The 14,332-nt window shown below is 41.4% G+C and overlaps 1 protein-coding gene across 1 annotated transcript in view; it reads left to right on the forward strand.

Moving 5' to 3' along the window:
• Positions 1 to 14,332, forward strand: part of LOC110044650 (uncharacterized) — a 46,344-nt gene that overhangs the window by 20,459 nt on the left and 11,553 nt on the right. The window contains exons 21-33 of the mRNA XM_089292917.1: positions 36 to 223; positions 1,408 to 1,719; positions 2,363 to 2,668; positions 3,350 to 3,527; positions 4,156 to 4,367; positions 5,026 to 5,286; positions 6,198 to 6,236; positions 6,726 to 6,862; positions 8,594 to 8,929; positions 9,687 to 9,787; positions 11,553 to 11,645; positions 13,001 to 13,536; positions 13,921 to 14,139. Of these exons, the coding sequence (XP_089149043.1) occupies positions 36 to 223; positions 1,408 to 1,719; positions 2,363 to 2,668; positions 3,350 to 3,527; positions 4,156 to 4,367; positions 5,026 to 5,286; positions 6,198 to 6,236; positions 6,726 to 6,862; positions 8,594 to 8,929; positions 9,687 to 9,787; positions 11,553 to 11,645; positions 13,001 to 13,536; positions 13,921 to 14,139 (2,918 nt within the window). The remainder of the gene's footprint in view (positions 1 to 35; positions 224 to 1,407; positions 1,720 to 2,362; positions 2,669 to 3,349; positions 3,528 to 4,155; positions 4,368 to 5,025; positions 5,287 to 6,197; positions 6,237 to 6,725; positions 6,863 to 8,593; positions 8,930 to 9,686; positions 9,788 to 11,552; positions 11,646 to 13,000; positions 13,537 to 13,920; positions 14,140 to 14,332) is intronic.

A 14,332-nucleotide genomic window follows, 5' to 3' on the forward strand; every position in this document is an offset into this window, starting at 1 on the left:
TTATTGACTTTTATTTTAATTGAACCTTGTTTCAGGGAATTCTACGTCGCTGTAGGGGATGATAGCGGTGTGCCACCCAAACTCCTCTGCGGTCAGATGAGCCAGTTTTTTGTTCTCGTGCAAGCGCACAAGGTGCTCCTTTTATCACACGCTGAAAGAGACATTCATGGAGGAGAGGGATTTCTAGTGTTCTATTCAGCATTAAACCAGTCCGTCTGGGAAGGTGAGAAATAACTAACATTTTGATAAAGATAAGTTTATGAAGATAACCAATGTAGCCTGTGGCGTATTTTCCTCACGTCATTTGTTGCATCGTACAGTGAAACCTGTATTAAGCGGACCCTATATTAAGCAGACACTCTCTATTAAGTGGACACCAGCTTGAGTCCCAAATCTTTCCCCACATTTACTGTAAAATAAACCTTCATTCAGCGGACACCTCTGTTAAGCGGACGCGGACACCAATATTAAGTCATTTTGTTGCACAAAACCGGCAATAAGCGGACACTTCAAGGGCTTTTTACTTCTAAACGCTCAGCTCAGACACCTTTAACATTGTTCAGCGATGGTGTTTTAAAGCGAAGTAGATTATTCCAGATTGATGCATTGACCGTCTGAACATTGTGCTATGAGCAGTCTTTGATCTTACACTGTGTTATACTGTGTTACGAAAGGGTTAATAATTAACTATTATTGCTGAACCTGTCTAGAACGGACACCCTGTATTAAGCGGACACTAGTGAGGGTCCCAAGGGTGTCCGCTTAATACAGGTTTCACTGTATTATGTCGTCTCGTACATTGTACACAAGACTAAGCTAGTTCAAAGGGCTGGTAAGTAAAAGCAACCAAACAGATTGCTCAGTTGCAGTCGAGTCTCTCCCGAATGACATTGCCCAGTTGTTTTGTAGTCTTATGCCTTTCAAGTCAGCCTGACACGTTAGAGGTTATCTTTCATTTTCCTAGTTGTTTTTTTTCCCCTTTTCGTTTTTTGAACACACCCCACGTGGATAACCACTAAGTTGACTTTCAAACAGAATTACATACATACATACATATACACATACATAAACTTTATTAATGTGTCTCACCGTCTAGCCGATGGTGAAAAAAAAACCTTTTCCTAATTGGGGACACTTAATATAATTAATAACCTAATAACCTAACTATTTTCTAATGAACTATCAGAAAAGCCTAACACTATAATTAACAATATAATATAGTTAAGAACCAACAAACTATACGTTACACGTTTTGAAGTTTGTTTCTAGTCCGAGCTCGTTTGATTTTAGACCATTTTGTGCTGTAAACTATTTGCCTAGAACGATGTTTTCACCCGAGGGTGGCTTTTTGGAAATTCAAGCGAAGAAATCAAGTCGCAGTTTGTTTTTCTCTTTTTCTACTTGTAGCTGAGCCCCTTGCAAACTGGATGATAAACACTTCAAACGTTGGTATGGCTACCGTAGACGCCGCATGGCCTCATTATTCCTCGGGTCTAAACGAAGAGCTGTTCTTGTATGCGGTGGTGTGCACACCAACTCTTCGTGAAGCTGGACCCACTATACTAACCGTGGAACCTGGTGTGAATAGCTCAAAGGTAGAGCGGCTGCGCCCTTACACGGAATATACAGCACAAGTCATTGCTTTGGTCAAAATTTACCCAGGAGGAGAGATCAGTTTTAAAGGAAGCGCGGAAGCATATTTTAAGACTGACGAGGGAGGTAAGTGAAAGAACTTCCTGTGTATCGGAAGTATGCATTGTATCGAGAAGGATTCTTGCCCTTCCATACCACTAAATTCATTTTACAGAAGAGCTGTACAGAGCCAATGAAATAAGCAAACAGATGTTATAAATTGAACACAAATTTGTTAAAAATCCAAACTGGCGGGAGACTGACCAGTTGGCTATTTATAAAGCGTGGAGGAGTTGAATCTGGAACCACCAAGCAAAAATCCATCTAGTAGCATGGAGGAGGATTTGAACTTGGTACCTCCGGATTACAAATCCAGCGCTCCAACGACCAGGCAATTTGCGTATCTTCTAATCCTTATACATCTACATCATTGTGACTGTGCGAAAATTGTATTTATTTCAAATCTCATTTAGTATGTTTTTATTTGTTATATGTTTATTTTTGTCAAACCATTGAGGGACACAAGTTTATAATATCCTTGAAAAAACTTTTTCTCCCTACTCTCCTTTCTTCCTTTTTCTTTCATTCCTTCCTTCCTTTCTTCTTTCCTGCGAACAAAAAGAAAGAAAAAAGAAAAAAAAAAACTGTATCCGACAGTAAAAGCCTGATATCTCTATCCTAAGCGTATTGTAATTAAGCATATTTTTTTCCTGTCCTTGTATTGTTTCAGTTCCGAGTAAGCCTCCGGGAGACATTAAAACAACTACAGACGTCGGCATCATCCGCGTTACATGGCGTCATGTGCCAAGTGACGGTGTCAATGGAGTGTTATTTGGATACAAGGTTTTTTACAGATTGTCCGACGATCGTGGAGATGAAGACAATGGTGCACAGTATTCTGAAGTAACTGTCGGACCCACTGACTTACAAGCAAGCATAGAGGGTCTGATCAACAGTGAAACTTACGAAATAAGAGTTGCAGGTTTCACAAAAGCTGGAGTGGGAGTCGTCAGTGAGGCTGTCTATGCTCGACCAGGTGACTCACAGTTCCGGCTCTCCTTGCTATAATACTATTACGATCTTACCTTTGTTTCATTATTTAAATGCGATCTGAATTAATACTTTTAGTTCAAGAGCATCAAAAAGCTTCCTATGGCCTATAAATCAGTACTTCATCTGTCAACGAATCAACTGTTATGGGAATTTTTCTGCCATTAGATTTGAAATCATTCTATCTACAAAAACAAAACGAAACGAAACGAAGACAAAACCAAAAAAACACAACAAAAACATGACCTCCCCTGTCTTTATTCAGATTCGGCAAGGTTTAACGAGTTCAGGTCGCCAACCTCATCACTGAAGGACACTTCTAATTTTCGCGTTTTAAAATTTTACTTATTAAATGGTTCGTTAAGAATCCCGTAAGCTCACAAGCATTATTTCTTGGTGAAATAACAGAACCTTAAATTTCCATACTCCTTCTAGGAGCAAGAATGATCCTCCTCTTCATTGAAAGAAATTTGAAATAGCAATGTCGTCTTGATAAAATATCAGAATTCAGAATTTTTAAATTCAGTAAATCTATACCAACGTTTTAATTTATCTCCCCCCCCCAGGCGACTTTGCTGTTGTGCTTGTTTTAGTGCTGGTTGTACGACAATCATTTGAAATATGTTCTAACGTAATATACGGTGGATGTCACATTTTAACTCCTCAGGTTGTGAGAACAGCGTTCATGAAAAGATGCTGGTGTTATCTAGTCCTGGATTTCCAAACGAGTATCCAAATGACATTGAATGCTATTGGGTTTTTGAGCTGGACTTGCCACAGTTTGATGTTGTCGTTGCCATCGATACCTTTCATATGGAGACATCTGATGGCGGACCGAACTGCACGTAAGTCTGCATGAGCGTATGGATTTGTGCTTGCATTAGTCTGTCCTCAGTCGTTTCTTTCTTCTTTGTTCAATCCCCCGCGGTTTCGTTTTGTTAACGCCTTCGAGGATCTGAGAGACTATAGAGCTAGCATGCAGGCCAGTGTTGTAGGGAGTGAAATTACTTGAGGAAACATGGCAGTGCCAAATACATGGATAAATTAACCGTACATGTTATGAGTCGGAAGAGCCCCTTGATACCAAAGGAAGCCGAGATACTGGGTTATAAATGGAATTTGTCTGGCTTTACGTCTTTTAGCATTGCCTTGCTGAGGGCAAGTCAGAAAAAAAAAATGTGTTTCCCCCCAAAAAATTGCCTGAAGAGGTGAGGCTTCCCTGCCATTTTGCCTCTTCGTTTCTCAAAAATTAATTTAAACAAGTAATACTGAAAATTAGTTGGTGAACTGAATTTATACTCCGCATTGCAAATTAATTACATTGACACAAACGAAATTCTTTGACGTTAAACCCACTTCTCCTTTTTTTTCTTTTTTCTATTTTTCTTTTTTGTTTTGAGAAAAAGGTTAAAAGTAGTTGGTGTGAACACTGCACCAATATAATTCCTCTTCTCATAACTATTTTATTTACAGAAACTGGGTGGCAGATTTCATGGGACTATTTAATATCGACCCATTGTACGTCGCAGCTGGTCCATTCTGCGGATTTCACCCGAATCCTTTCGCCTTGGTTGGTCGGGGATCCAGGAACCACAAGTCTGTGCTGTATATGCGTACAAACAACGGGTTTACATTTAAAGGCTTTAATGCAACCTACTTTGCTGTTACAGACACTTCAAAGATTAGTAAGTCAAGCAAATGATTTCCACTTGCTTTTAATTTTTGGCATTGTTTTTCTGTTAAAATTTAAGCAAAGACTTATCGAAGTAAGAAAGTAAGTATGTACAAAGGAAAGGACACGACTTCACCTTTCAAGACAGTTCCTTTGTAAACACTGTTTACCGTTGGATTCGTGTTTATCCCCTCCCCTGGTGAAAAAAAGAACAAAAAAGAAAAACCTTCAAAGGATGTCAAAACTGTTTGTAATGTAACTGGAATTACTTGAAGCAATGTTATCATATAGCTAGAGTTGTTCTTATAGCCTCTTACTAACCGAGCGCGAGGGCTGTACGGGAAGAATATTAGGCCGAAGTCGTGGCAGTGCAAAATCGACCGGGGGCCAATATTACCAAGTGCGGCTCAAGCAAGCTGGATTAATAGGTCGTTTGTTATATGGCACAAAACAATAAAAGTACACGGCCGTTTCCATGGGAACCGTTCGTATGGCAAAATCCCGCCCAAGAAAGAACCAATCGGAACGCTATTTTTTGCCTCAAGACTATTTTGCCATGTAAAACACTAAATATCTTGCTATTGTCGTGCCATTCTAAGTAGTAGGTTTTGTTTTGTTTGTTTTTTTGTTTTTCGGTAAGATTACTCAATCAGAGTGAATTCATCTTTCAGATATTAGTCTTGATGATATTCAGAATCATGAGGTCCAAATCACGTGGCAAGTACCTAATGACGCGGAGGAGATTCAAGAGGTTTTTGTTCTTTACAAGCCCGTCGCTGAAAAAGAAATCTGGAATTTTAAGAAAACCAAAATGCAAGAGGCTACACTGCTTCCACTTCAGCCAGGAACGGAATACATGCTTAGGATAGTGGGCTATAGTGCTAGTCAACAGGTCTATGCAAGTGGAGTGGTTCCTTTTTTCACTTTAGCAGGTGAGCAAATTGAAACGTTTTTAAACAGTTTCTTTTCTAAAACAGTTTCTCATTTCCCAGTGGCAGTGACTGGGGACAAATTTTTTTTGCCTTTGTAAACCTAAACACTAAACAGCAGCAGCCACAGTAGCGGTAAGGGCAGTAGCAGTAGCAGTAGCACTGGTAGAAATAGTAACGGTATTAACAGCAGTAGAAGTGGTAGCAGCAGTAGCAGCCCCAGTAGTAACCAGTATGTAGCACTATCGGTCTGGTCACGTGTCTCCGCTAGTCCTGGTTACAATAGTGTTTCAAGTCACTCTGGTGGCTGGTAACAGCATTTGCTGCCAGTTGCCGTAGTGGTAATGGTTTTGGTGTTGGTATTGGTAGCTGCAGTGGCGTTTGCAAGGGCCGCTGCAGTACCAGAAGCAGTGGCAGTGACGGTGATGGTGGTAGTGGTAGTTGCAGTGCCAGTGCTGGTGCTGGTGCCGGTGCTAGTGCTGGGGGTAACAGTAGTGATATTGGTAAGGGGTGGTGCTGGTGACAGTGCTGCTGGTAACGGTAATGATATTGGTTAGGGGTGGTGCCAGTGCCAGTGCCGGTGCCGATGGCAGTGCCAGAGCCAGTGACCGTGGTAAAGGTAGTGATATTGGTGAGGGGTGGTGCTGGTGACAGTGCTGCTGGTAACGGTAATGATATTGGTTAGGGGTGGTGCCAGTGCCAGTGTCGGTGCCGATGGCAGTGCCAGAGCCAGTGACTGTGGTAAAGGTAGTGATATTGGTAAGGGGTGGTGCTAGTGCCGGTGCCAGTGCTGGTGCCACTGCTGGTGCTAGTGCCACTGCTGGTGCCGGTTATAATAAAAGTGGAAAAAAAAAAAAACAAATGCTAGCACTAATTTTTGATCGCAACTTTTGTTTTACTGTTTGTCTTTGCAGAACCAGGGACGACTCCTCAAGGCTTTACACCAACTACAGGTTACCTGTCTTTTAATGCAGTCTGTATAACTAAAATAGTTTTCCTCTTATCTCAATATCACTCTCTCCTCCTTCCCCTCCTAGCTCCTCCTTTTATACCTGTCCCTCATTCTCTTCGACATCAACAACAAGCTATATTTCCCGTTGGTTTAACAAAAACCTCATCTTCTTCCTCGGTGTGTTTATTATCCTCGACTTCTATCTTCCTCCTTCTTCCTGCTTTTCTTGCTTCCCCTCTTCTTCCTTCCCTTCTCGCTCCTAATCCTCCGTCTACTCCTCCTTTTATTCCTCCTCTTCCTTCTTCTTCTCCCTCCCCCTCTTCCTCTCCCCCTGTCTCCTTTTCATCGTTGTGCTATTTTTCTTTTTCTTGCTCGTCAACATCATCGTCATCGTCACTATGTTTCTCCTCCTTTCCCCTTATCTTCTCCTCCTTCTACATACCCAGCGTACTTTCTAACCACTAAAACAACCTTCTCAATCCAATTTCAGAGCCCATTCCTAGGATGTACCCGTATGGAAGTGAACAAGGGGACTTGGTCATTACATTCAAATCGAAGTGTCATAGAGTTGTCATATCAAATTATGGTGGAATACCAGTCTATAGCAAAAGACACAGGAAACTAAATGTATGTGACAAAATAAGAGCTGTATACATATTGCGTTATATGGCGCAGTGGCCTCATGGTAAGTGCGCTCGACTCCGGAGCGAACGGTCCGGGTTCGAGCCCTGGCCGGGGACATTGTGTTGTGTTCTTGGACAAGACACTTTAGTCCACGACTAGCAAAAAACTTCCCTGAGACGATGATAAATAAATGAATCGACGAGAAGCAAACAAAGTAACCAAGCTTTTATTATAGCGGAGCTCCGGCGGCCCGAAGGGCCGCCAAGCGGAGCCCCATACACATATAGGAAAGAAAAGGAAACCCATAAGTTGATTTTCTCATGGTTGTCATGGCTAGCGGTATTGCTCGTGGGCGCGTACGCACGACGACGACGACGACGACGGCGGAGTTGCCCAACATGGCGGCCATACCCCAAATAATAGGTTGACAGAGACATGCAGCCTTGGTTTACCGTGTACTTCCTTGATATTGGACATCCATGTTATGATCAATTGACACCTGTCAAAACAGCGTATCCGCTGACCAGTATCACGTGACCATATCGCGGGCTTAAGTTTATAGCTCCTCGAGTTCACGTGTTTTTTAAGTTGACCGCTGACTAACTGCTGGTTATCGATTGGATCGAGGGCTCATATTGGGTTAGCTTGTTGGAAACAGGGCTAGATTGTTCAGAAACCGGTTTACGCTAACCCAGGATTAAAAGTTAATCGAATTATAACTTTTTCTTCTATACAAATGGTTCTTGCTGTTTTGTTTTGTGTATATGGTGATTATTAAAACTCTAAACAGAAGGCCAAACACTATACGGAAACCTCACCGCAAAGTTACAAAACTCAAATCAAAATTCTACCTTTTTCTGGGTTAGCTTAATCGGGCTTTGAACAACCCGGCCCAGGAGCTACGCTTTTAGGCTGGCCTAAATCTATATATTATATTGTAAGCTAGCCAGGGTTTTTCTCGGTAAAGCCCTATTCAGGTGGTTGGCTTAATCTGCCTGTTTTAATTGTAATATATAGATTCAGCTAAGCTTAAAAGCGGAGCTCCTGATTGCTATAAATAACCACAAAGGAAAAAGAGGATTTTTTTCTTAGATTAGAAATTAAAAAAATGATCAATTGTGAGCATGAAATTGTTCAGCGTGTGGTTTTACTATTTTTTACAGTGAAATTTTAACAAACTCTATCCAATAAGCATACCCAATATTGTAGAAGTTACGTACACAGTAAATCAGGGACTTTCTAAGAGACGATTATGCGACGAATATGTCGCCGGAAGAATAGTTAGCGCCAGGGGTTAATTTCCGCCGAAATTTTGCCTTTGCACGTACTCCTTCCTTCTCCCCCAGAGTAATAACCTGACTTGAGTCTGCGATCTAATCGAAAAAAAAACAGTGCCTGGTCAGCGGCCAATTACAAAAACACTCGAGCTCGATGAGCTCTTAACCTTAGCCCGCGATATGGTCACGCGGTACTGGTCAGCAGATACCTTGTTTTGACAGCTGTCAATTTTTCATAACTTGGATGTCCAATATCAAAGAGGTACTTATGGTAATGGTGCTACTCTCTTATTTTTCAAGGTATAGGGCATGGCATACGGACGTATACGGAGAGTCACGTGACAACCAAATTTTTTTAGATCGATGGGTTACCAAATTTTCTAAGGTATGGGGCTCCGCTCGTGCGCCTTCGGCCGCTATCGTAGAATTAATAATGGTATGTTCATTATCCCATCAGATATGCCCCCCTGGTACGATCCAGTTTGAGAGAGACGGTATCAACCAAGGACCATACCGCTTCGGTGAGAGGCCGTGGCTCAGATACACACCGATGCTCGCTCCCTACTGGGCACCCACCGACCTTGGTTCGTTCATTGATGGACCTTCCAAAGTGTTTTATCATGTATACCAGGGGCCAGATTCCTCTGCAATATTGCAGAAGGCAACAGATGACGTCTTGACCGTTTTCTCCTCTGACCTACCCCAGGGAAAAACGTTCTTTGCATCGTGGGTTCTTGTTGTTACTTGGCAGGATATTCGTCACCAGCTACAAAATGATATCACCAGGAATCTGGTGAGATTTGATTTTCAGTAGACATGGACATAGATATACAGAATAACCTTTGTAAAACGTAAAACTTTCCCTGGCTTAAAATATCTTAAAACGCAAGCTTCCCACTACCTGAACTACAGAGATTGAAAAGATGGAAGAGGTACATTTTACTCGTTGAAGACTGTTGTTTAGGCAGTCGGAAATGTTTTAGTTTAATTTACAATGTTTTAATCCTGGGAATGTTTAAAATGTTACTGTGCTCCATCGCTGAAGCCCCTCGATATTTTTAAGATACCATAGGGTATTGTTTGAATGAATGAAGTTGGTAACGTTACCCAGAGTTATGAGAATATTGAGTAGAAAACGCACCACCATGTAATACGAATGTGCACATTACAGGCTCATGATGAATCCTTTGTTGTTGTAAATCCTAGAAGATTTTGATGCCTCGAGAGTTTTTTCTGAGCGACAAACGATCGATTCACGGCAGTAGAAGCTGGTCAATCTTTGCAAATGGTCTCAACTTCACGCTTTTTTGATATTTGGCTAGACAGGTCGTTAAGTGTAGCCAGTGAATTGTGCCAAAATAGTCGCATGGCTCGCAATCTGGATGCGAGTGGGAATGGGGCTTATTGATAAAAATAAAAAAATAAAAAATAATGATAATAATAATTGCATCTTTGGAGCCCTTCTTTTCATTTTTTATGAATGCGAGTAGTTTCTCACTCGATTTCGTGGATACACAGAAAAATAATGTCTTGGGATTGTCTCTTTTCAGCACAACACATTTCAAGCAGTTGTTGTCACTGACGCAATATTCTCGTTCGTCATCTATAACTACCCTCATGGAGGAATCCAATATTCTGCCCCAACTGCTACGTAAGTAATCACCCTTTGTCGACAAAACACTATCGTACCGTTTTTGTGCCTCCTGCTGCTTTTATTTTTGTTGTTAATGTTCTGTTCTTCCTGCTGTACGTGCTGTTGTTGTTGCCGCTGTTGTTATTGCTGCTTCTGTTATTGTTGTTATAATTACTCTTGTTGTTTTCCCCGTTGTAGTTGATGTTGTTATTCTCATTGTTGTTGTTCCTTTTGTTTTTAAATGTTAAATGTTGAATGTTTAGAGTGCTCGTTCAGATAAACGTAATAGGCTTAAAAATCCTAACTGATGGTCAGAACGGAACTTGAACCCGCGACCCTCGGATTTCAAGTCCGGCGCCCTAACAACTCGGCCACGCAGCCTCTCCTTGTTTTTGTTGCAGTTGTAGTAATTCTTGTTGTCCTCTTAGTTGTTGTTCCTGTTGTTGTTCTTGTCCATGCTTTTGTTTTTGTTTTTGTTTTGTTTTTGTTTTTGTTGTTCCTGTTGTTGTTGTTGTTGTTGTTGTTGTTGTTGTTGTTGTAGTTTCTTGTTGTTCATGTTATTTCAGCCAATTTTTGTCACTCCACATTTTATTTTAATATTTCTTGTCTAGTGATATACCAGTAAATTACCTGGTGATTTATTGTAGTGCACCACCATAGCTAAACGTATATTTACATTAAATCAGTATTAGGAGTAACGTAATTCGACGTTTCGATGCCTTAGGCTAATGCCTGGTTCATATGTGGCATTTCTGCCGTGTCGAATTCAATTCAATGAATTAAATTCGACAGAAATTCGACGCCTGAATCGGCTGCCGCATTTCTGCCGTGCGTTTGACTGGTCGTGTCGCATTATCCGACAGAAATGAGACACCGATTCAAACGTCGAATTTCTGCCGTTTCGAATCTAATATATACATTATGTTAATCTATTGAGCGTACGTAAATTCGGTCCCACCAAAGAAAAAGAGGAAACTTGGCCATTCTCGACCCAATGTAACCTGAACATATTGCAACACATACTGCTGCATTGTCAGCCTTCTCCCTCTAGTTTCCATTAGCGGATAGTTTTTCGCGAAATGAAAGTCCTTCGTCGGCTCAGTACCTTCGTCCGCCATATTGAATACACTACATCTAAAACATTTCCTGCTGACGACTTACCCGACAGTATTAATTCTGAATTAAGTGCGACACAAGTGCGACGTCTGAATCGACAGTCTCATTTCTGCCGCTCTTAATTGAATTGAGTTCGACACGGCAGAAATGCGACGTATGAACCAGGCCTCACATCGTTATCAAGAATAAAAATCGTTGAATGTCAAAGTTGTTAAAAGAATAATTATCACGTGGACGGGAATGCCACCTAATGATATTCATAACTCAACTCCTTTAACGACTTTGACTTTCAACGATTTTTATACTTGATAATGATGTTAGATACATTGAAATGTCGAATTACGTTACTCCTGATATTTCTTGTTGAATGCTTTAACAAGCAACTGACCATTCGATAAATCAGTATTGTGTTATATTGTTGCTGTTGCTGTTGTTGTTGTTGTTGTTGTTGTTGTTGCTGCTGCTGTTGCTGTTGTTATTGTTTCTTTTATTGTGTCTGTTCGCGCTGCTGCTGCTGCTGCTGCCTGGTATTGCTGTCTGTTGTTATTGCTGTTATTGCATTTTTGGAACGGGTGTCACCAACATTTCACAACGCATATGTTTACTAGCACTTCACTCCTTTAAAAAGTCAACTGACATGACTTTTTTGATATTCGATTTATCGCAGTCAGTACTATAAATACTTTGCCAACTACCAACGTAACCCTGTTGTTGGTGTGAACGCCGGAGAGAGAACTGGCTATTACAAAAATCATCAAAGGTAAGAAGCATCTTTTTTCTCTGCAAATTCATGCATGCTCTCCCAGTTGAGTATGAAATTATTCTAAGATGGAAGTAGTACTTGTCTTCAGAATATCAGAATTGCACAATGTTGTCATCTAACTACACGTAACAGAATGAATGTGTTTTTTCTTTATTGTTTTCAAAATTAAAAGCTTAAAAAAGACCTCTCGCCTCGGTGGTGGGTTGGTAGGGGGAGTGTAAAGACTTCGCTCTTGGAACCTTTGGCTCCGCATCATTATTTTCCTGTAACATAAACAATAGTTACATAGCTGGAGTTATTTAAATCCCACCTCGATTTATGGTCACGTGGCAATGGTTAAATGTCCGGCGACAGTTAAAAATTGTCGCTCGCCTTTTGACCTCTCTGCCTTCTAACCAGAGGTTACTTAAACTGGACATCTCTTTCTACAAAGCCTCCTTAAATGCGCGATAAAGACTTCTGAGAGCAGAATTCCAACGTTCAAAATATCGCATTGTGAGACGTTTTCAATGAGCAAAGTTATGTCGTAGTTCTCATGCTGTCGCTGTGAATGAGATTTAACAAAGTCGCTACCCTAGTCTGAGTCCATCGCTGGGATTCCACATATCCCAAGCGTTACTTAACTTATATTCTTATATCTCCCAACTCAAATACGTTTTCCAACTGGAGGAGAACGTGTCACGTGTCGTGGGTCAAGACTCACTGACTCCCTAGGGCGAACAAAACTCACTAACTCCCTAGGGAAACAACAACTGGAACTTTCGACTCGCACGTGATCAGGTCGTGCTCCTTGTAACCGCGGCAAATTTGTGAGCCAGCTGGCGTCAAGCAAACTATTTCTTCGCAGTTTTTTTCTATTTTTGAGTTGGGAGGTATAACAAAACACTTAATGACTGGTCCCGCGGGAAACAGTGAGTTTAGTTTCCCCTCGACCGCAACGTTACCCTCGGCTTCGCCTCTGGCAACATTGAGGGTCTCGGGGAAACAAAATTCACTGTTTCCCTTAAGGCCAGTCATTAAGTGCTTATTGAAAAACCCTTCTCAATGTTAGTTTGTTCTTGCGACTTGAACTACTTGTACGTGTGCTCCAGTAATCCTTTATCTTGGTTGTATTCTGGGAATCTGGGAATTATATTCCTTATCTATACTTAACTCCAGAATGGTAAAAACCACTTAATAACTGGGCCCTTGAGAAACACTTAGTTTTGTTTTCCCTCGAATTTCGATGAGATTCACGGGAAACTGACTGTTTCCCGTCCCTCGGGACCAGTAATTTAGTGTAAAGTCACTTCAGTGTATCCAAGCCACTTTAATTATACTACATCCTTTGGTGCCCTTATTTTGCTTCACAGGTCGGGGACTACTGGAATCGAAGCCATCGATAATCTTGTTGGAAATGCAAATATCCCAGGAAGGTGGGTCTACCGACTCGAAGATTCTAATGGCGAAGAAGATGGCGATTTGAAGTGCGAACAATGGTTTAGAAATGACACAGAGACGGAACCGAGCTCCTTTTCTGATCCACCAGATCCTTGTCCCTGTACAGGAGTTCAGGCGTTCTTTGATGAGAGGTATGAATGGGTTGAGCCGGACGAACCATTCGCCTACTGTTTCTACACCCGTTTCGCATCGCGCGATGGCCGTGGTCGAAAGTGTTGTTACTATACCAGTCAGGAGAGGTTTGCAGCCCTTATCATTGGTTTCCCTGGTGGAGGCACCCTCGATCGCTACCATAAGCTGACACCGTCACTGCAAACAAAGCACCTTGAAAGTGACGTGCAGCCTTTCCAATATTGCTGTAAAGAGGCACAAAATCCCATTTGGTGCCATATATACTTTGAGAGGAGGCCATCGGAGGGCTGTGAGGAATACGAGCCGCCTGAGTGGAGTAAGTTCTGTCTGTTATGGTAACCTCTTGTTTTTTTGTTTTTTGTTTTTTGTTTTTTGTTTTTTTTTTATGTTTGTTTTTTGTTTTTTTTTGTCTTCTCGACCAACCTGGTTGTCAGGCGCCTCTTGGGGGATGGATAGAGAGGAACATAAAAGAGGAGGAAAAGGAATAGCTGAAGGGCAGGATAAGTTTCCTTCTCTTTTCCTTTCCTTTAACTCTACTTTTACATTTGTCCTTCTCTACGTATGATAGACTGAAACTCCCGCTATCCTGAACTGCCCGCGAAACAAAAACACAATAAAGTGGTGATGATACGAGCCTGCCGTAGTGCGTTAGTTCTCTAGGTGTTGAGATTTAGTCATTCTCTGGCTGGGTGTATTGCAGGTTGGTTGTGGGGCGATCCTCACATTGTTACCCTGGACACCGGAAACTACACATTCAATGGTCTCGGCGAGTTCACCATGGTAGACGTTAAAGACGGGATGTTCCAATTACAAGCTCGAACAAAACTTGCCAAAGGCGAAGGAACAGCTACCGTGTTTGTTGCAGCAGTGGCGAAAGAGGAAGATACAAGCACTGTTCAAGTCAATCTGAAAGACGAAGGTCATTAAATAATTTATGCAAAATGTTATTCCAAAGAAAGATGTCAGACTTCTTATTTTTCTTAAATTTTAGGACAAATCTTTTTTTTAAAAGACAAGTATCTTTTGTCATTTCGTCAAGACATGTCGCGCTATTGATTATTCTACCAGTTCTAGATTTCTCTTTGTTTTGCTTGCTTCCTCAACTCATTCAG

Source organism: Orbicella faveolata, unplaced genomic scaffold (genome assembly GCF_042242905.1).
Source record: "Orbicella faveolata isolate gen_17 unplaced genomic scaffold, um_ofav_v1 contig_24, whole genome shotgun sequence".
NCBI lineage: Eukaryota > Metazoa > Cnidaria > Anthozoa > Scleractinia > Merulinidae > Orbicella > Orbicella faveolata.